The sequence below is a fragment of the Morchella sextelata genome (genome assembly GCF_020137385.1).
Source record: "Morchella sextelata strain SCLS chromosome Unknown scls_21, whole genome shotgun sequence".
NCBI lineage: Eukaryota > Fungi > Ascomycota > Pezizomycetes > Pezizales > Morchellaceae > Morchella > Morchella sextelata.
Window position 1 is genome coordinate 183741 of NW_025408636.1, and position 22132 is coordinate 205872.

Genomic DNA, 22132 nt, shown 5'->3' on the forward strand with positions numbered 1-22132 from the left:
GAACGAGTGATGCCAAGTGACGGGTACGCGTGCTGGAAAGGGAAATGACCGATTGGCCATCTTTTTGAGGTCGTCATCGACGAGGCAGCGCTGGAGGAGGGAGTTAGTTGGCTGCGCTGGATGGTGGAAAGAAGGGATATTGGATGGGCTGTGGGATCGGAAGGGATGTGTTCGATCCGATCGGGGAATATTGGTAGCGTATTTTATCCATTTAATTGTATTTATTGATTTGTGGAGGTGGGAGGCTCGTGATGGTTTGGCGGGGTAAAATCTAATTTATAAATTTGACAGGTCTACTGTGTATTACTACAAGGCTGTGGCATTAAGTGAGCAAACTAAATGGGGTGTTGACAGGTGAGGATCCGTTCACTCACTAAATGCCAGAGCCTTGTACATATACTCTACACTCATCGGCCAAGAAGGAGTACAAAACGCCAACATCACCGGTATGAAGAACACGTCTCCACGTGCACATCCCATAACTCCTCCTCCTCCTCTACGGCCCAAGCCTCCAAATCCGGTTCCCCAAGAACTCCCAAGAATAACACCCATAAACAATATGTTTCATCCGATTTAATCAATCCCTATCCCTTATCTCGCACCCACCGATCGGATCGCGGGGGGTCAGCACACCACGTTTGTCAACGAAACTACATGATTGGGTGGTTTGGCTTATGGCGTCCCTGGGTTCCACAGATCTCCCCTTCCCTCCCCCCATGCCTGGAGGTAAGGGGTTGGGGCCCCGGTTGCGATCGTGATTGCGGGCGCGGGGGGAGCGGCGAGGTGGTGTGTGGTGTGGGTGCGGGGGGTGGAGATATGTGCCGGCATATCGATATGTACTCTGCTAGTAGAGCAGAGTAGAATATGTAGCGTAAGTACGTATCCCCCTTCCTATTAGACGCGCGGATATGGTGGTGGTGGGTCACGATCTGGTCCAGGGTTAGGGTTCTGTGCAGGGGGGGATATACTTATGTCTATTTCTTGAATATACTGACTCAGGTATATACATGCACCATTCCAATAAAGTTAGGTTAAAGTTCGGACCAAGATTATATGTTGACGCTGTCTTATATGTAGTCTTATTCCTCGTACTCTACCCCCTTACCCCTAACAGCGTATCTTCTCGGCCGATCAGAGGTTGGACGGTGATTGGATGTCCGAGCTGAGGGTTGTTGTCGGTACCGGAGTAGATACGGCTCTCTCGTTCGAGGGCCAATTGATGCCGTGAGAATGGATTGTGGACCCGGGTAAGAAGAGCTCTAGGTACGTAGGTAGAGTATTGCACTTTGGTATGTAACGTAGAGATATAAACCCGAAGTTAGGTAGCCAGACAGACAGGTATATTTGGAAACACTGTCAGTAGGTGTGCAGTGGCTATCGTATCGGGCGTCTGATACAGCGAGTTTAATTAAGAATAACCAACATACTGTACGAGATACTCTACCTGGTATCCACTCCAAAGTGCAAACTTCCTGGCTTCTTCCTTATCCGTGACAGTATTATCATAGCTCACGGGCTGCATACAATTAATGAGTTGTCAGTCAATCAATCATTACCCGTGACAGTTTTCGGCTTGCCGAGTGATATCTCGTGAAATCCCCCCTCGAGCTCCCCCACGCACGACGAAACATTATTTTGGTTGAGGATCTGATTCAGGGGTTCATGTGTGTGTCTTGGCGAGAGGCTTTAGCGCGGGGGGCTTTGAGACATCCACCATCGGATATCGTAGAGGTATCGGTGGCATTCGGCGTTTTTGTGGATTGCATTGAGGAACGTAACGGCAGATTTTGGAGTTGTCGTTCGGGAATTGGAATTGACGTGTGTTTAATTGTTTCTTGTAGGATTGTTTGGAGTGTCTGGATATAATAGCAGCTCAGGATCAGGGAGGTGGGGTGGTCTCGTCCCTAGAGTTTTGGTTTGGTATATCACTTGTGTTGTTGACACACTTGGGAGGATCAATTCAGGCTGTACATCGTGGACTGTAACGTAGCTCTTGGCTTGAATACACCGACGCAATTGTCTAAGTATAACTATACTCCATCACATCACCAAGATCCCCTCAAGCATAGCACGAAAGCGCTTACTCCACTTTGCTAGTACTTGAAGGATCGCTATCGAACTGCAATACCACTACCAGAATACCACCACGATCTCCACAATCCCATATCGCTCCAACATCTATCCAGTCCCCCTTTTCAATACCGGACTAAGATATGTTCGCCCACCCCGGCAAAGTTCAAACATCCAAGTCACTGCTAGCTGTTCCTATCCCCATAGGCACTAGTTGGGCCGGGGGATTCCTCGCCAAGTAGGCTAATTTCACAGCTAAGAACAATTACATGTAGCCTTGCGGCCCAGTAAACTGGTCGCACCCCCAATGAAAAACCTAGGATGGCATTTGCGTATATTTTGTCAGGAATAGCTAGAGTCTAAAGAAAGTTACCCCTGTGGGCTCGGAAAGCTTGTGTTGGAGAGTTTAGACCTGGTAATGGGGTTGCTAAACGTTCTATCAAGAATGATGAATGTTTCGCCGTCGACAACGCTTTCGAAATCCTGAAGAATTTTGGACAACGCTCGAATAGGATAGTATTTCCTGATCAAGCTTGTTTGAGAGATTTTTGGGTGGGCACACACGCCTATGAGCCCAGACAAACGGCAAAAGTGTAAGGATCGAAGTGCAAGCCACATTATCTTAGCATAAGCTCACAAGGCCTGGTAGTTTCCCAGCGATATCCCAACTGGGCCGTGTTGGATATATGAATTACCGGTACCGTGTACGACTCTTCTCGGTTATCACAACTCTAAATCAGCGCGGGAAAAAACACAACTTGGTTCATGTTGTGGCTGTCTCGTCGTGCTGGATTTGGTCTAGGGAAGGGCGATTGTGGTCCCTATAAAAACGAAGGGGTTTCCCTCCTCCCGTGGAGGAATTGATACGGTGTATCGCTGCTTGAGTGTTTGTTTTCGAGAATAGTAAAAATGGTGGTTTTTGGTTTCTCGGGAGCTTTTAATGCTTGCATCGTTCTTGCATCCTTGCATTCGGCTGTTGCTGCTGCGAATGATATTGATAGACCGCTCTATGTCAGGGCGGATAAGAACTGTTAGCATATTCCCCTGCCCTGTTTATACCCTTACGCCGGTCTAAAGCTCACGTTTCAATTCTGCAGGGGGATACAATAGCAAGGCCGACACAGCACACATCATCCGCGAAAACCATCTCGAGAAATGGTGTTCCACATGGCTCGGCCACCCGTCGAAGCCGGCGCCAGTCACAGTTTCAGTGACCTCTACCAAGACTCAGAAGGTCCACACCACGGAGATTGTGACAAAGACTTTCACCATCACGAAGGGGACTACTACTGTTACGACGGATGTCACGGTGACAAATGATGCTACTGATAGGGTCGTTGGGACAGACTATGTTATGGAGACGGACCTGGGGTATGCTACTGATATCGCAACGACGACTGTGACGAGTGTGGTGGGGACGTCGACTGTTACTTCTGTGGCGGCGACGGAGACGGTTGTAACTGTTACTGGGGAGTCGACTGGTAGGGGATCTCTACTTTAGACTTGATCACTGAATGATACTAACTGGGTGTGTTTAGTTGTGGTTACTGCCACCGTGACGGATCCTAACACTGTGTAAGTGATATTGAATATATAATCATATATCCTAGGCCTCATCACATATTCCAGGGCTAATGATACTTAGGACATCAACATCAACCTTCCTCTTCACCCCAACCCTCGGCCCCCGTCCTGTACCAGCAAAGCAACGAAGAAACCACCGCCGCAGGGTCCCTGACTGCCTCCAATACTCCAGTGATGACCGCATCAGCGAGGGCTGCTCCTCCGTCATTGGCGGGCCCAAAGCAGGGCACACAATCACCAAGGTCATCGCAACCACCACCATCACAAACACGCACTCCAAGACGCACACCAGCTTCAGGTGGCCATGTCGTCGTCCCTAAGGAAACCGTGACTGTGACATCCACCATCACCGAGCAGGCCACAAACGACATCACCGCAACACTCACCACAATCCTCACCACCACCGCCACACTCTCTTCTACAACCTCCATCATCGCCCCCTCCACCGTCCTCACCACCGAGCTCTCCACCTCCACCACTATCATCCCCACCATCACAACCATCACCACAACCACCACTAGCATCACTACCCCTACTACAACCGTCACAGTAATATCCACCCGCTGCCCCGCGCCCCCGGCCTCCCGCATCACCGGCACCGACGGCGTCCAAGTCCCCGACAACAATGCCCCCGGAAGGCTGCAGTTCCCAGACGTGAAGGGCAGCGAGGAGTGTTGTCTTGCCTGCTGGGGGCCGGGCAGAGTGGAGGGGTGCTCGGCGTGGGCGTCGGGGCCGAATTATTGCTTCTTGATCGCGGCGGTGGAGGGGCCCGGGGCTACGGATGTGTGTCCCGCGGGATTGGGGGGCGGGGTGTTGTATTATTCGCCGGGGAGGATGGATGCGGTGGGCGGGCCGGGGCCGTGCGCGGGGGCGAGTTTTAGGACGTCGAATTAAGGGAGTTGGGGTGGGTTTTGGAGAGATAGAGGGGTAGGGGTAGGGGTAGGGGTAGGCGGTTGGAGGTGTTGGCGTGGGATTTAATGTATTGGGAAGATTAATGTAGGATTTAAGTTGTAATACAGATCATGTAAGTACATAAGTAGTTTTAAATGTAGTTAATTGTTTCGTTCAGGAATTAAATGTGCTAGTTATTGCATAAACCTCGATCAACACCAGCTTATGATAGGTCGTACATCATACCTACCAGGAAAGCGATCTCATCATTTCAACCCATCTGGCAAGTATTGCGCGCTCCATATCACACTACCGCGCAACCAATACCACACTCTATGTCCTCCCCCGAATCAGAACTCACAGCAGAATGCTATTCTAGTCACATTTTCTTGCTTGAAACCTATATAATATACTAGACCCTTGTATCAACCCTTCTCGTAGAAGAGCACGAATATGTAACTCCCGTAACGCTCTGAAACTGAAACTGAGGTCTGTGCACACCGAGTGATAGGTCATGACTAGCGCTAAGATACCTCAGGTACTATAGGCACAGTAAGAGGTGGGTTCTTTGTGGGATTGGAGTTTGATCACAGGATGTCACTCGGGTAAGAAATGAGGCTGATACAGGGCCGTGTTGTAATTCTTAGCCACTTGTTGGGTGGCGGGCTAGCGTATTCACGGCCGGGGTTGGGGGTTCTTGTTGTCGTATATCTGATAGATCACGTATGTAAGTCCTTTATTAATATATTTATGATAGATATAATATAAAAAAATTTAGAAAATACATGTACTGTCAAATCAAATCAAACCAAACGTGCTTTGAATGAACTACTATATCTTTTCTGATTTATGAGGTGGCGTATATTTGCATTTTCTGTAAAAAGATGTGATAGAAAAGTCTCGGGAGAGGTAGTACACAGACCAACTTGGTAAAACTGTATGGCCCGGTAGTGCGGGAGAACACCGGGAGGGTACTCTAGTGAAAAGTTTATCGTAAAACTAATTGAGAAATCACTAGTGCTGTTTCGGCTGTTTGGGTAACACTGGAGCTAGTGCCTGAGAAATAAGGTTGTTGAGGGGATAGTACGTACGTACTCTCTCTCCCGGTAACTTAACCTTTTCTTCAACCACCTCTCGTCAAACTTACGTGGACTTCCTCTTCATGATCTTTAATCATTGATAACCTCTTAACTATCTCGACCTTTTATCATTGATATCTTTGATATCGCCGCCAGTGTTAGTATCCAGCTATCTGCTGCGGTATCATGGAAAATCTGTCGAGGGTGGCTCCAGATACGATAAAAGCATCAAAATCATCGGGGAATAATAAGAAGTCCGGCCATTTGAGCTTAATTCATTCATTTCCGTCTCCGTCTATCACCCCTACTCCACGCCCTCCTCCTTTGCCTGCCCCTTCTTTACCTGCTCCTAAAGATATCGGTGTTCACAGTGTGGTGATGAACCCAATTTATCGACCAGATCCCTTTGGCGTACAGGCTGTTATTCCCACTGGTGATGCTACAAGAGAGCTTCATCGGAAGGCACCTTGGCACCACAAGATGAGGAATTATCTCAAATCCGAAGTAAGTGATCTCAAGGACCGTACTATTCACGCATTCTCGGCACATCATCGCACTAGGACCGAAGAGCTTCAAGCCGATACAGCACACCGTGAAGAGCCTGGAGAATCAGATGAAGACATTGGAACCAGAAAGGCAAGAGCAGTCTCGAGGAATTGGAAAAGAACTGATTTGATGGCATGTTATATTTGGTGAGCTGCTAATATTTTCCTTCGATCATTTCTGATGATCAATTACTAACAGTCTATTTTCCATCTCAGTCTCGTCATTCTTGTCAGCTTCTTCAGCTTTGGATCGACCAATTCGCCCTTAATCATTACTGAAGCACTCCATGATTTTGCAATGAGAGGAGAAGTAAGATTCTACCAATTCGAGTTGGCATTATCAATGTTGGATGTATCCAAAGTCATCGGGATCATTATCTGTAAGTTTTTTCTGATTCCTTTATTATCAATTGAATCAAGTAGCATGCTGATAATTAAAAAATTGCAGTTGCTAAGCTCACAAATACCCAATCTCGTCCTCTCGCCCTCTTAGTTGCTGTCCTAGTTGCTAGCGGAGGTGCAGGGCTGGCTGCATTTGCTGTGACTTGGGAGTCGTTCAGCGCAGGCACTGCATTGTTCCACCTAGGGATGTCAGGAGCTTTACTGGTATCTCAAGTTATTGTTGCTGATACTAGCGACCTGAGCTGGAGAGGCATATTGCTTTGGGGTCTGGAGATGAGTTCAATTCTCTGGGTTTGGTCAAAACCGACTGTGGCAAAATCTATTGTTGGAAAGGTTGAATGGTAAGACTGGTTTTTCCCATACTTGAACTCACCTATTATGTTAAAGATTTAAGTTACTAATTTGTGTTATTGGTATAGGAATGTCCCTGTCTGGATTTTCTTCAGTTTTTCAATACCAGCCATGATTCCATGCATTGTCACTACATATATCTTTCACCGCCGGGCAAAACATGGTGGTTTTTTCCCAGCATCAAACCATGTTTACAACCATATCTGGTGGAGCCCGAAAGGATTATGGAGAAGGCTTAGCTTGCTAAGTTGCGAGCTGGATCTTTTAGGGATGTTCCTATGGTCTTTAGGCATGGGCCTTTTATCTACGACGTTATCAATGTCCGAGAGGATGCAAGCCGGGATCGGAATGTGGGTAGTCGCGCTGGTCACTAGTGGAAGTTTATGCATCATGTTGCTCGCTCTTTGGGAGGTATGGCTTAACAAGGGCTTGAAGACAACACATAAAGCGCGGAGACAGGCACGACGCGCCCCTAGAGTCACATGGGGTGCTCTCCCAGGGGAACGTGTAATGATGATGGGGCCTGCTGTACCTGTCGGATACAGTTCAATCACAATGGAACAAGCGGCAGCAGAGTTATCTGTGAGGATTGCCGAATCGCAGGATCAAGGGAAACTCAAAACTTGGAGAAAGTTTTATAATAGTTTTAGAGAGAAATGTCACCCTCTCTTCCGGGAAAGGCTGTTAAGAACGTTTACAATTCCTGTGGGATGTATGATTGGGTTTTTGGCAAGCTTTGCCATGAAGATCGGGTCCTGGTCCCTCTGGGATCGACTGGAGACTTTACCTATTTCATATAGAAGGATTATTGAGTCGTTACAAGGAGGGTATACCCTTATCAACGTATGCCTTCCCTTATAGTCTAAAATATCTCAGTGGGTTTCTAACAATATCTAGGTCGAATTTACCTCCCTCATGGTAGGCGGTTTCTTTTCGGGGTTGCTCATTCGTTTGAGCCGTACTTACAAGGTTTTTGTGGTCGGCGGGCTGTTCCTTATGATTTGTGGTCTTTTGGTAGTTTTACCTTGCCCCCCCTTTTTTTACTATCCAATCGATTTAATTATAAGCTTTCGCAGGTCTTTCAATCCACCGAAGTGTATGAAATACAAACCTTCCAAATTTTCATGTCCCAAGCCATTACTGGGGTTGGTGCTGGTATGGTATGGATAAGCCTTCTGGCTGGTGTGCAAGCCTCTTGCAAGACGCATAGTGATGTTGGCATGTCTATAGGCTTACTCACAAGTTCAAATATACTTGGAGCGATGGCTGCAGGGGCCATGAAACGGTCTATGCAGGCATATATGATGAACCTACTACCCCCAGAGACTTCGCCAGAATACTTCTTGCGGGCGTTGAGCGGTCATTGGAGTGTTATGCTCATAGTAGCAATAATTGCGGCAGCATTGGCTCTAGTGACGACAGGTGTTGGATTAACAGGAGTATGTTGAACCACCCATAACCAGTCTACATAAAATCGTTTTGTGGATTTATGTGAACTATATATACTGACTGTATCGAATGATAGTACAACCTGGACAAGGTCAAGCAACATGTATCTGGGGTCGTATTTGGAAGGGATGATGCCGACCGCCACAACTTACTTGATGAACATGCTAGCTCTCGGACTCTCTCTCCGTTCGTTTCTACCCCCGAGTTTCAAGGTTCGCCTCTAAATGCACCAACGTCCTCGCCATCTACGACTCATTTGGACGGAGTAAGGACTGCTGAGAACTATAACGCAATGCTTCTACAAAAGCGCGCAAAGTTTCGTGGAATTAGCCCACCTCCGCGCCCGAGAAGTTTTTCTGAAGAGGAAGAAGAATCGCCCCCTAAAACTGAGAAGTCTATGGATAATCAAGAGCGTGAAAATACAGGATCGGGGACCGCACCTTCTGAATCAGCGAAAATTATATCCCGCCCAATCAGTGATTCATGCACGGCTCTGTCACCGCCACTGCAGATTCCTGAAAGCTATGGATGTGTATTTACAATGGATTCAGACTTGGAACCGACTCCTTGGGCTACTACCTCTAAGAAGGTTGAGTCTTCAAAGGAACTAGGAATTGATTCTTCGCCCCCCCAACAGGCTAATACGATTGAATATAGAGGACCAGCCACAATGAAAAGGATGATCAGTAAAGCCCGAACTTCTAACGTACCTGTGGTTGCTGAAAGTTCGAGTAGTTGTAAGACACAGTTCTCGTTCAAAAAAAGACCAATTGGTTCAGTACCTTTCGGCCCGAAAAAGGATCTTAGTCCGGAGAATAATATTGGCCTCGGGAATATTACTAGTCTGAGGAATGCTATTAGTCAAGGAAAAAATGTGGAAAATGAGGCAAGAGACAAGCCAACCTGGAGCAATTCGACCTCGACTAGCAATAAAGAAAGCTCTGAATCCAGCAGCGTTTTTGAGGAGTCCATTGTGGTTAACGGGTCTTTTGATGCTCAGACCCCAATGGACTGGGACATTCTCGACGACATTAGTGCAAATGGCACCATTCGCACACCGGAATCTAACTCTTTGACCGAATTTGGAGATTCTGGGAGCGGGAAAGCTTCACCGTACTCACATGCCGTACTTGGTCTGTCTTCGGATGGGGAACAGGAAATTTTGCAGAGATGGCAGTCTTGGGTAGAAGATGGTGACATTTCGGATGTCCCGTCTGAGGCGCGCGAGGCATCTGATGAAGAACCTTCTCTCCCATCTGGTCAGGGGGTGTCGCAGATCACTTCTGAGGTTAACGCCCTAACTGTCAAGAACTCATACTCACCAGAGCAGTACTTGTCTACAATTGAGGAGCTTAGTTCTAAAGCGCCATCCGCAACTGATTCTGTCGACTTGTCTTTCATTGGAGGAGCAGGAAGTCAGTTCCAAGCACGTCCTCCTTTGGTCATCGGCGTTTTGTCGCCATATCATCCTCATCCACGCGAGAGAGCTGAGGGAGATATGGCCGGCGCAGGCCAAAGTGCAGCTGCTGGTTCCGGATCCAATGGCAAGAGAAACAAAAACAAAAAGAGAGGTATGGGAAAGGAGGAGGGAGTGGCTAATAGTGATTGATCAAAAGTTAGGAGTAGTGGGTTGGAGGAGGATAAAATTTGTGCTTTGAGTGTTCTATTCCTTCGTATAGAAGATGATGTTCATTTCCGGGAGAGCCGTTGCTTAGATAGAGTTAGATGATGTGGGGATCACCAGTCATCACTCGAATAAAAGTGCTTTACGTTTTGCTGTAAAAAAAAAAGGGCTTCAGTTCAAGTGAAAGTGACTTCAAGGCTCTATTGTGAAGCTTTTATGTGTTTTTTCATATTAAACAATATATCCCAAAAAAGAAAGATGAATTATATTGAAAATCAGAGATGTGTCACTGTGGAGATTCGACAGCCCCAGATCCGTGGGTTGGAAGTTAGACGGAAATGTTCCAAGATAATTCCCACGAGTGATATTCTATGTATCACTACTTGATTGATGATTCACTCGTGTATGATGTATCACTACTCTAATTTAGTTAGTGCGCGCCAATATTACGCTAGTACGTATGTACGATATCTAGCCAATCCAGATGGAATGAATATACCATTGCAATTCAACATTCAACATTCTCTCCAACTGCGCAACAAAAAAGAGCTCCATTATTTGACAAGCATAAATACATAAATACATACAGATGAAACAACTCAGTGGGTATACGCATAGGTATCTAGTGATTAATAAAGAGAAGTGTAGAAGAATTCAATGGGAGGGTATCAAAAGGTCAGCCCCAAGAAAGGAAGAAAGGAAGAAAGGCACTACTCTGCTCCGGCTCCTACAAAAAAGAAAAAAAGAAAGGAAGAAGAAACACCAAACGCCCATTGCACAAGGCAAAGCAAGTTAACTAAGCCACACCTCAGCACCTCAAAAAGAAAAGAAAAGAAAAACCTTAGTGATAGCTATATAGCCCCCCTCCAGCCCTCCAGCCCTCCAGCCCTCCCCAACTCCCAGCTACACTACCACCCCTCCACTCCCCCCTCCACTTCCACCTCACTCCCCCACACGCCCTCACAATACCTCTCAAAGATCTTCTTCCACGCGCCCCGCTTCCACCACTCCAGCCTCCGCGGCTTCGCGCAGCTCACGCTCGCACACGTCTCCATATACTCCTCGACCGCGGCGGCCGCGGCCGCATCGCACACACACGCCTTTGTGGCGCAGCCGACGCGCGTACCGAAGTTGTGGGCGCTGAGGGCGCCGCCTGTGAAGCAGAGCTGGATGCAGGTGTCGAGGGAGGCGAAGCCGGGGGTTGTGGTGGGGTCGATGGCGGGCGGGAGGGCGGTGGTGGAGGCGGAGGTTGGGTGGAGTGTGAGGAGGAGGAGAGACAGGAGGAGGAGAGGTATGGAGAGGTGGTGGTTGCGGTGAAGGAGGTTCATTGTGGTTGTGGTGGGGGACAGCGGCGCAGTGGAGGGCGCGGGGAGGGAGGGAGGGAGCTGATAAGAGGCACGGTTGGACGTATGTATGTAGGTGGATAAGCTGGGATCCAGATCCTGGCAGCTTTCTGTTCGACTGGTGGAAGGCGCTGTTTGTGGGTTATGGCGCTCAGTGCTGCGATGGACGGGCTTGGAGTATGGAGGTCGTGAGAGAGAGAAGGTGTGTTGTCTGTTGTGTCTCGCACGCTTCCCCTAGATTGCGAGGAGGTCCTATCGTGAGTTGGTGGGCGTGTGTGTGCAGCAACCCTAACCCACACCGTTTCATGCAGAGAATTTCGGATGTCGGGTGCGTCGGCGCGCAATCCTTCGAGGGTGTGTGTGTGCGTGTGTGTGTGTGTGCAGAGAGTAATAGTTGTGGGAGTTATGCAATTGCGTCTGGGGATAACCTGGGAGCTTTGGTTTAGTTGACGGATGACAGGCTGGGTACCGCGGCCATGGTGCTTGTTCGGATCTACGATTTCCCGGCAGGGTCCACTTCCACTTCCACTTCCACTTCCACTACAGCTGGAGCTGGGTTGTAACTTGTTGGGCCCTGGAGTGTCATGGGGTGCGGACTTGGCTTGTTTTATGGGCATGAGCAGATGGATGGAACCCGTCAGGAATGATCGCAGTTTACAGGCCTACATAGGAGAGAGAAGCACTGCTGGTGGAGTCTTTCACAGAGCACCTTTGTTTCAATTGGCAATGGTAATTCGCAAAGGTCCCATTTTCTACGCTCAAGTCCTCTATCACATTAAGTCACGTTCTTGGATCATATAATTTGAAAACTCTTTTTATTATTTCTATGGATATCGGTAGGCATTGACGGCTAGTCCAATCAATGCCGTACCCCGGCGAACAAAACCTATATGTAACTTTCGATAATATCAGCTTTCGTCCAAAAGGAGCGGGCAGCTTCGAATTAGACAATTGATGTGTATGTTGTGAAGATCAGTTCGAGGAATTCATATTTCACATCAATGAGGACGACATTTTGTACATTGTCATTCCTCTAAGGTAATACATGCTATTAAACGTTCATCATTTCGACAACGTGTGAGGGAAAAGAAAATGTGCGGGATAAAAGAAGTTCGTTAAGCTTACCTGTGATTTGAGGGAAGGACTGCCTCCCGGAAGAGCAGTCCCTGTTTGATGCTCGAAAGTGTAGAGCTACATCCTATATTGATAACTGATTGAAATGTTAGCCTCATGCATTTCAAAGGTGTTGCGATATAGGGAAAGGAAAAAATTGGGTATAGAGGCGTAATGTCAGACTGTTGAGCTTGATATGTCGTTTGTTCACCATCCCTTTAAAAGGTCTGAAAGTGAAGAAGTAAAAGATCATCATTGTACGCAGGGAAGGAAAGGATTCAAGAGTGTATGATGAGAAAAAAAAAGGAAAAAAAAAACATACCATAAAGGGACAACGGCCAGAATCCGGTTTCTACCAATGGTAGAAAAAGAAAGCTCGCAAAGGAAGGAATGTAGTACACGTATAACCACCGGCTCCGCTATAGAGAAGCGGGACAGTTTTCTCAACAGAGCACACCATGCCCCATGCCCACGACAACACGATTTACGAATGATTGACTTGTGAGTCGCACACATGGAGGGTAATCTTCCTCTCTTCCAGGAACCCTAAAGCCTGATGACAACAGTAGGGGCAGATATGGAGAGGTTTTTTTGGGGGCGGGCCAACTTAGGAGAGGGGAAAGGGAGGAGGGTATGAGCGAAGGTGTTCGGACAACACCCCGATACGATCCAGACTTCGTACACCGACCAAGATGTGAAGTACCGATGATGCGTCCGAAGCGTGCACCTTCGTTCAACGTGATGTACACATACCTAGATCTTCAATGTACTAACATTAGTAACGATTATTGACGTAATGAACGCGGAAAACAAGCGTAAAGGGTATAATTTGGAGTCAGAGGATGCACGATGTCTTCAAATAATTTCAGACAATGTAGATAAGATTGAGTTTATGTTCATCACACAAATGTGAACAAGTGGCCTGGGCAACGAAGCGGATTGAGGATCAAGATCCGGAGTGTACTCACAATTTATTTCATAGCGGGGTACGGCTCTTGTCGCGTTCTTGATAGAGAAAGCAGCGAAATTCTGAAGGGGAGAGCGTTAGCTTCGATCTTCTCGTCACAGGCATGTCATTGGTGTTTCAAAGACATAAGAAAGCGGTAGTTCAGGAACCATAACGCATAAAATTTTAGACTTCATCGAGGAACTCAGAAGTAGAAATTGTTTTATGTCTTCATCATCCTACCGTACGGACAGGGCAGGCGGGATGATGAACAAAGGAGATGGATGAAGCTTACCTTTCACACGAGGAGAATTGATGATGGAGGCGGTCCAATTGATGAACATTGATGCATGATGTCGGTGTGGGGGTGGGGGGAAAATTATTCGCGATGGGCGTTGGGCAAAAAATCTTTTAAAGCAGGCGGGGTTGTGCGTACCCTAAGCCCTAGTCTTGAATAAATTTTTGGCCGCTTTGACCTTGGCCCCGCTAAAACCGGGATCTTATCGTTATCCTCCTGCCATCTGCACAACTAACCCATTTAAGAAATTTCACTTGAGTTGTGAACAGCAAGATATCGGCTCCGCACTGTGTGTGATCATACCGGATATCAAACTTGTCCGTAAATCCAGGTTCAAACTTGAAGGTGGGAGAGGGGGAAATGAGCGAGATAAACTACCTTAAACAACCCCTACTAAATCGTACGTACGCTTACAATAAATCACTTATCGTGTTAAGAGATTCACATATTGAGAAGACAATGTTTTGGCTGAGGTTTTAGCTAGGTAAGCTTTGTTTTTTGTGCTTTCTCGGCATGCTAGATGTACGATGTAGAACGGGCAAATTAAAGCAGGGCATGACCGACATCCTCTAGCTCTTCGCGCTCTTCAACGTACCTCATCGGCCCCATCCCAAACAGCCTTTTTCATAAGACTATCTCACAAAACAATGTCAGCTACGGGAATCTTTCTCACCGCCCGGGTATCTTTACGTATCGTGTTTGTGCAAACATACCTTAATCAAGGAATCAAACTCGCAAACATGACAGAATCCACTAGGCTCTTCAAAACAATATATCTCCGGCGTTCTCGGACTCGAGGTCTCCGCTACACCTCGCCAGTGGGCCTCCATCACTTCCGTATTATTATAGATACTGATTGGCAACTGCATCTTTCACATCTCCATAAGCAAACCACAAAAATATGGCCTGCTATTGAAAAAGGCCCGGTCTGGAACGGGTCGCCACGGACACATGGTCCTCGAGGAGCAGAAGATTCTAGACCCTCTCAACTTTTATCAAGTCCCCGGCCCCGACTTGAATATACCAAAATGACATAGTTTTCGTCATATAATTTGAGCTATGATGGGGGGATAAACCGCTATATATCGGAATTAACAATGATTTGGAACGTAAAAATCAAGTTTAAGCGCGGGAACCTGAGAGTGCGATAAATAACCTCTCTACAGCCTAGATGTGATGATGATGTGCTGGCTTGATACTACATGCAGGGGATTGGTCATTATTTTCTAAAGCGTCTAACATTCAAGAGGAATATACATGTAGGAATAATGCATATTATATGGTCCTTTTAGAAGTTGTAAATAAGGCGTTTTTGAGGGAGGATTTATTAGTCGGCTCGGGTGGGGATTAGCTTGATTAGGTAGTCATAAAGGAAACGAGCCAAAAACCCTAAATGGTGAAAATCCGCACATGTACATACGTATTGGTATAAGGGAGACCTTACAGCGTGTGTAACAAGTCTTTGTGCGTAAAAGAATTAGCTAATCCGATGATGGCTACAACTAGGACCTCCCTTTCCGAATTAGAATATTCTCTTCCTTTCTTTTCCATGTAACGAGGATCCATTCATTACACACATGCCCCTTGGTTATGATCTATCAAGTCCTTTTTTTAAATTTATTATTATCATCAACCATCATCCCTCATCTTCAAACATGTCCCCCAGCCTTTCAATTCCTCGTCTGAAGGGCACGATCCTTTTCCATCCAGAAAAGGGACTGTGAGGATCCAGAACCAGCGAAACATTGTCCCCCGTATGGCCTCGGTGCGGAATCGAGACTTCCGCTCATATGAAATATCAAATAAGAGAGACATGACGTTGTCTTGAGTATTGAGGTAACTTTCTGAGGTTTTCGACTTATCTCTTATGATGGGTTTAACCAACATAACCACAGATTCACAGTAATATTAGTCCATAAATAGTCTCAGAGCGTCGGCGAGGGGGACTGGGATCTTTGGCTCTCCTGCTTTGAGTATTATGGTACTCGTGAGATAATCCCACCCACTATGATTATGATCCAATACTGATGTTCAACGGGCACAGCTATTTCCAATTCCCTCCACTCACCAAAAAAAGAATCGAGGGCGAGTGGCTTAACCGAGATTCTCTGGGGCGGGGACAGAAGATTCAAAGGTTTGCAGAGTAAATTGTAATCAAATCTTTTGATACTAATTGATTTAGCTGTCGCTGATATCCCTCATCTAGGACATAAAATTAGGTTTTATGTATCGGTGGGGCCGGACACCGCCAGGGAGGCGCAAAGATCTCTTCCTCTACCAATCTTCATCTGAGATTTGAGACAGCGATTCAGAGTTGGACCTATTACACCAACGTTATGAGACTGGCTCAATAAGACTTTCAGCTCTGAGAGGGGAAAGGTATATATTGAATACAACCTTATAGCCCGGTAGACTAAGCTCGAACTGAGGTTGGGATATTATAATGAGTATTGAGAGCACCACTCGACTCGGAAGGTAGTCTTTACTGTAAGAATATGACAGATACTACAAGACAGGTTTCGGGGCCCGAGCCCTCAGCTGGTGATATCGAGGATGACTACATGTACTACATGCACCTTATCTGAGAATGATGGCAGCGATATGCATTGTTAACAATAGAACCTCTGGCCCCTTCTCTGTCTGTTATGTAGCTAGGGATGTAGTTTTTTTTAATTGATGTTATAGATAAGCCGAATCAGATAAGATATGCCCCGAATGTCGGAGACAGAGGGGGTCGCGGGTAGGGTGGTACAAAGTTACCTATCTAAGTTTAGTTCACTATGGAATCAATGATTATTCAGCCAAATCCATCACAGCCTGGGAGCATTTTCCGGCGTAGTTTCTGGCAGTCATTCCTTGGCACATATAAATCTCGAGGTCAGTCCCTTTTACTAGGTCAACAGAGAGGAGAGCGAAGGGGATCCCAGAGGGCGGGAGGAGGAGGGGGTGCCGAAGGCACCCCAATATCGATATCGAGTACCCCATGATTATTGAGGAAAAAGTCAATATATATCTATAATCCATAATTATAATCCAAGTAGTCGCAAGGTAGACTTCAAAGAAGAGCAGAAACATTCGGGGCCTAGCCAGACTGCTGGCAACCAGTTGGGATGGGTGTAGGCATTATTTACTCTATATTAGGTATAGCGTCTTGGTTTGGCAAACACTAAGAATTAGTAGAAAATGAAGCTCAATCACATACCTATGATAACCACACTCGAAGACCGCAAGATATATTATAATCCCCATTAATCCTCGTTTTGCATTCTTCGAATCCGTCTTTTCATATAGAAGCCCACATAGACCATCCGCGATTCTCTATGCAACATAGGTATTCAGCTTCTAATGTCAGAGGGGTAAAGAAAAAGCTGCTGTTGTGTTAGTTTTGGTGTGCGCAAGATGTCTTGCGAGTGGTGTAGTTGACTACGATTTAAGTTTTATCTCCCCTAGCAAGCACCAATAGAAAGATTAACAAACACACCCTCAAAGGTTTTAAATTGGGGGATATGAGAAGCATGGATTACTAAATACGTACTCTACGCCGGTGGACACTGAACTGTCCGATGCAACCAGCAAAAGCATGAGCCGCAAATGGGAGCGAGAAGTTTATGTCCAACCAGCCTGCACAAAAATAGGATTGGGAATTCTTCATCCCAGGCAGGTATGAACAGGTACTTATACTAAACGTTCGGGTCTCCGATGATTCATTGATGCTAGGTATGTGGGGAATGACTAATTATAACTGAGTCTTTTGGCACACCATACGCATAGGTTACATGTACTAGGTATTGGGTGCTTCAAAAATGTTAATGCACAGGATAATCCTCGTAGAATAAATAGTAAGAGTATTAGGGCTCTAGATACCTTTTTTCTGTTTCTCCCTCCAAGGTTAGCTTCGCAAACTTTGGCCCACAAGATTGAAACCCGAGCCCTAAACTTGTTGGTGGGTACCTCCCGCGCAGAGCCTCGTTGAATATAGGCGGGGGTTACACAAAGTCTAGGAGGTTTCCATTAGTGCCGGCATGGTACTCTAGCCGGGATAGCTACATACACGTATGAAGTACATGTACTCTAGCTATCGCTAGAATGTGACTGTAGCTTCTAATGGTCGGTCGAAGTAAGCTTCCACTAAACTCGATTTCATATGCTGTTTTGTATCTATGTATATATTCACTTACCTTAAGCCATTTTCTTCAACTTTCCAGCACTGAAAGCGGGTTGATTCCCCTTCCATGATGGCACTACTATCATCCAACCAGAGCGAGTGTGCTTCTAGCTGAGTACGAACCGCATACGCAGTAAGGCATCCACCTTAGCTATAGGATGTCAGCCCTGCACAAGATCAGTGATGTGATGGATGACTCTCCCCCCACCACAACTATCGTTAGCTACTTATCTATCATGAATCGCATCTGCGTGTCAAAGTCCCGCATGTACATAGTGTAACAATCGTCAGCTCTATCTCCTCTCCGCCCGTAGGTATCCCGTGCCCTTTCGCACTCAGCCCATATGTATAAAGGCTTCCCCTCCATTTTCCCGCCTAACAAATTCCACCCTTACCTTACCGTTAAGCTGTTTTCAGCTCCCCCTCCCATTAAGCTCGTTCAAGTTGCTCAATGACCAACACCGCTGTGTCGAAGCCAAAGCTAAAGCCAACAAATCAAGGAGGATACCACTACACCCAGGCTGACTGAAAAATGGCCACAACTACTCCCGTTAACGAAAACACCGACCGGACTATTCAAGAGGTCATACATTCCCTGATCATCTCGAAGAAAAAAACACGCACCTATTCATCTTCCACTCCCCGACTACCCCCAAGGCTCAGACTACCCCTCCTCAATCTCCAGTCACCCGAGAATGATACCATGATCTATGTGCAATCAAACTCGCACTCTCAACCACTTCGATGTAGTTCCCAAAAGCTTCTTGCGACCGGTTCATCGGTATTTGAAAGGCTCCTCGGTCCAACCTACCAGTTTCGAATTCTGCGTCGGAAAAACCTACTCAAGCTTGGCCTACCCTTAGGAATTAAATTTGTTGTGGACCTATCCCCGCCTATTGAGGGCGAAGAAGCAGTGGATGCGGTGGAGCGCTTTTGGTGCCCGGATGAAATCCTGGAGTGGAATAGCAATCTCGACGGCAATTTCATCGAGGATGACCAGTCCCCGCCGGATTCACCACTGTTCGACGTCAACTTACCACTTTCTCTCACAGTAAAGATGGAGAGTGATCTTGAGGCGTTTCGTGAAGACCTCCTCAAGAAAACCAAGGGGGAAACAGCTCAGCCTGAAGAAAATTTAAAGGTTGTAACGCAGGTGGAGAAGGAAGAGACGAAGAAGCCAGCATATTCGTTATTGAGGCACACGGGCGCCATTGAGAGGGTGCTGTATATCCTCCATGGCCTCGATCCACAGATTTCCACCACGCCCATGTGGTACACAGTTCACAAAGTTGCTTTGCAGATGGAATGTACAGCAGCAGTACAGGATCATATCCTGTCGTGGCTTTACCAGAATCAAAATTTCATGGAACAACACCCAGGATACGTACTGCAGACTGCTGCAGAGATGAAGAACGCCGGTCTATATCGTGATGCATTTGCAATACTGGTGGGGAAGCAGTTGCAGGGTGGCAAGGTGGAGAAGGCGGGAGTGTTCAATTTTGACGAGAGTATACCCCCCGGAGCGGAACCGTGGGGCGAGAGTATCATTGCGGCGAAAAGGTCCCTACAGGGGAGGCTAGAGAGGTTGTATAATTATATCAATAGCACGGCGTGGTTAGATAACGCTAAGGTTATTCCAGAGTACAACAAGATTACCGTTAATCTTAAAGCGAAGGGCCCAATGCTTCGCAGAGCCACATCGGAGTTAGATGAAGCTATCAGAGCCGTGATTAAAGCACAGCTCGCAACTCTATTCGCATTTTCGGAAGATCCTGGGGACCCAAATTGGATGAATCCATGGGAAAAGGCGATGTTTGATATGATGCCAGGGCCCAAGCAAATCTTCAGCAGAATGTATTGGAAGCAACTATTCAATTTTCCAACAGATAGGATAGGAACTCTCCAGGTGTCAAGAGCTCTAGCTCACTGGAATATTACATTACATACGGTAGAGACAGATTTGTTGATTGATGAGGACACGCAGGGGACGAACTTCGGGGCCACGAACTCTGAGGTGGAGACAGCAATCTGCTTGCTATCTTTGGGCCGAGAAGCGGAGGAGTCCGTAGAAGCTGATCCTGAACGTGCAGAAACCAGAGTAATGAGTTCAATGCCGAACAATCCGACAAGAACCCGGTGGCAGAATTTCAAGAGGCGGAGCACACAAAATACCGTCTCGTCTTCTTCTCGAACCCCGATTTCTGGTCCCACGGAAGGCAATGGCACAACCACGGGGTTTTCATATCCTTCTGCCTCGAATAGCGTACCACCGGGACAAAACTATCCGCATGAGCTTTCAACCATCGATCTTCTCGACGGGCCACCGCCGTACACACTCCACGCCATAGATACGGATAAGGTCGGCGAGAAGCGCAAAATGAGACTATCCGACTTGGATGGGTCATGTACAGATATGAAGGAGATTGAGTCACACCGTAAAGAAACAGAATTCATTGACTCCTCCACTATCTTCCCTGATATCAGGCCAGGGCGAGTTGAAGTTGAGAATCCAATGAGAAAGCGCCGTTGCTCTGTTGAAAGAGATCCTGGCGAAGACGAAGACGAAAACATCACCGAAGCCAGTTTCTTTAGGCAGGGTGATACTGAAGCCGGTGAACCAGAAATGTTCAACATCTCTGGTGTCTATTCCGATCCCCGACTTTCCTCTTCCCCACTCCCAACACCTCTCGGCAAAGGCAAGGAAAAAGCGATTGAGGATGAACCAGAAAACCCTCCATCCGAAGAGTATGATTTAGGGGACCATGAGACCTTGAATGCTGCCGACGACGAATACCAGTTACACTATTTTAGGGCTGCTCGCTCTGCTCCTCCCCTTTTTGACGAGCCAATGACCCTCGACCCCACCTCCGACTCAAGTCTTGGCCAGTTTACTTCCCTAGAATTCTCCCATTGGCTCCCCCCATCTCACGAAAACCTACCTTCCGATGCTTTAACCACAAATTGGGTTGATCCTACACGTGCACCTTGGGCCCCTCAACCCCATGCTTGGGCCGATCCTGCAACAGGCTCGATAATTGCCCGCGTTGTTAATGATCATAATTTTCAAAGATCATCCCATACGACCCATACAACGGGGGTAACTGAGACAGCTGAAGAGGGGCGGGCGCCCAGTTATTGGAGAATCCCAGTTTCAGCTTTAACGGTTCCTAACACGAGGCATCATTTACCCGACACCTGTCTTTTATTCAGCATAGAACAGCTGAAAAAGGAGATTAAAGCTTATCTAACGAAAGTGAGTTCGACGCAGCTGAAGATCCCTATCAGCTTTGAACCGTTCTGGGCCGGTGATGGATTGATCGTGAGCCTGAGAGAAGAAGAGTGGGCTTTTTGTCCAGCCTGGGCGGGGGGGTTGGATATCTCTGGAGCTCCTGCGGACACAGTCGATAATAATAACATTAGAACTGAGGGCAGAATGGTGGAACTTGAAATCAGGGGGGGGTTGTCCTCAGGTTTACCTAAAAGGGACCAGAGCGAAGGGGATGAGAAGGAAGAGGAATATGACGACTGTGCGACCGAAACTGGAAGCATAGGATCATTCAGCACGTCTGGATTCTCGAGCTTTGGTGTAATCTCCGAGGGAGATGGAGAGAGCGATAATGGAACGGTGGCTGGAGACGATGTCCAGTTTGACGTGGAGACGGAGAGCTTATTGGGTAGCGATGCAGAAGTAGGAGACCAAAGTGCAACAGAGGCAGGTGATAGTAGTGATAGTGATGATGGATTTGAGGAAGTGGTTTGGGATGAGGGATTTTGAAGGATTCTCCGGGTCTGTTTTTCGAAAGACTGAAGGGTAGGGGAGGGCGAAAAAATTGTGGTGCCTTTTCGGGGCCTTTATCATTGTTTATTTCTATTTTTATTACTTTTTATTTCAACTTTGTCTCTGGATGAGTGTAGTCATATAAGCACTATCTTTTTTCCTTTTATTCTCTGTTTTGAGATGCGATTGGTACGCTTAGGTGCAACAAATGAAGTGATGGCTTTCCTCTTCACACCAACGAAAATATATGACAACAAAATAGTAAAGATTGCTCGCTCTGGAATGAATATTCACTTTCCTGGAACTAAGAATGTACTCAGAACTCTTCAAATGCCCTTAAATTTACCCATAAATGCGTCACAAGGGATTAATGATGAATTAAAAGGGGCTATTTTTTCAACGAAGAACCGTGGCTGATACATGAGATGGGACAGGAGATAGAGTAGGCCAATCAATAGCAAATAGAGCGGGGATGGAGGTAGAGGGGATGGATA

General features: G+C 46.8%; 4 protein-coding genes across 4 annotated transcripts; 3 read left to right on the plus strand and 1 right to left on the minus strand.

Annotated features, from left to right (window-relative positions):
- Nucleotides 1-2979: 2979 nt before the first annotated feature.
- H6S33_006635 (uncharacterized protein) lies at nucleotides 2980-4548 on the plus strand (the record flags this gene model as incomplete). Its single annotated transcript, XM_044838307.1, has 5 exons — nucleotides 2980-3100; nucleotides 3168-3551; nucleotides 3609-3645; nucleotides 3716-3759; nucleotides 3827-4548. The coding sequence occupies 5 exons, from the start codon at nucleotides 2980-2982 to the stop codon at nucleotides 4546-4548; spliced, it is 1308 nt and encodes a 435-aa protein (XP_044689453.1).
- Nucleotides 4549-5810: 1262 nt separating this feature from the next.
- On the plus strand, nucleotides 5811-9980 carry H6S33_006636 (uncharacterized protein; the record flags this gene model as incomplete). The annotated part of the gene is made up of 8 exons (XM_044838318.1): nucleotides 5811-5917; nucleotides 5996-6316; nucleotides 6386-6549; nucleotides 6618-6912; nucleotides 6991-7765; nucleotides 7820-7936; nucleotides 7999-8361; nucleotides 8448-9980. The coding sequence occupies 8 exons, from the start codon at nucleotides 5811-5813 to the stop codon at nucleotides 9978-9980; spliced, it is 3675 nt and encodes a 1224-aa protein (XP_044689454.1).
- Nucleotides 9981-10903: 923 nt separating this feature from the next.
- H6S33_006637 (uncharacterized protein) lies at nucleotides 10904-11323 on the minus strand (the record flags this gene model as incomplete). The annotated part of the gene is made up of 1 exon (XM_044838328.1): nucleotides 10904-11323. One exon carries the CDS (start codon nucleotides 11321-11323, stop codon nucleotides 10904-10906), a length of 420 nt encoding a protein of 139 aa, XP_044689455.1.
- Nucleotides 11324-18392: 7069 nt separating this feature from the next.
- On the plus strand, nucleotides 18393-21635 carry H6S33_006638 (uncharacterized protein; the record flags this gene model as incomplete). Its single annotated transcript, XM_044838329.1, has 2 exons — nucleotides 18393-20838; nucleotides 20887-21635. 2 exons carry the CDS (start codon nucleotides 18393-18395, stop codon nucleotides 21633-21635), a joined length of 3195 nt encoding a protein of 1064 aa, XP_044689456.1.
- Nucleotides 21636-22132: the final 497 nt, after the last annotated feature.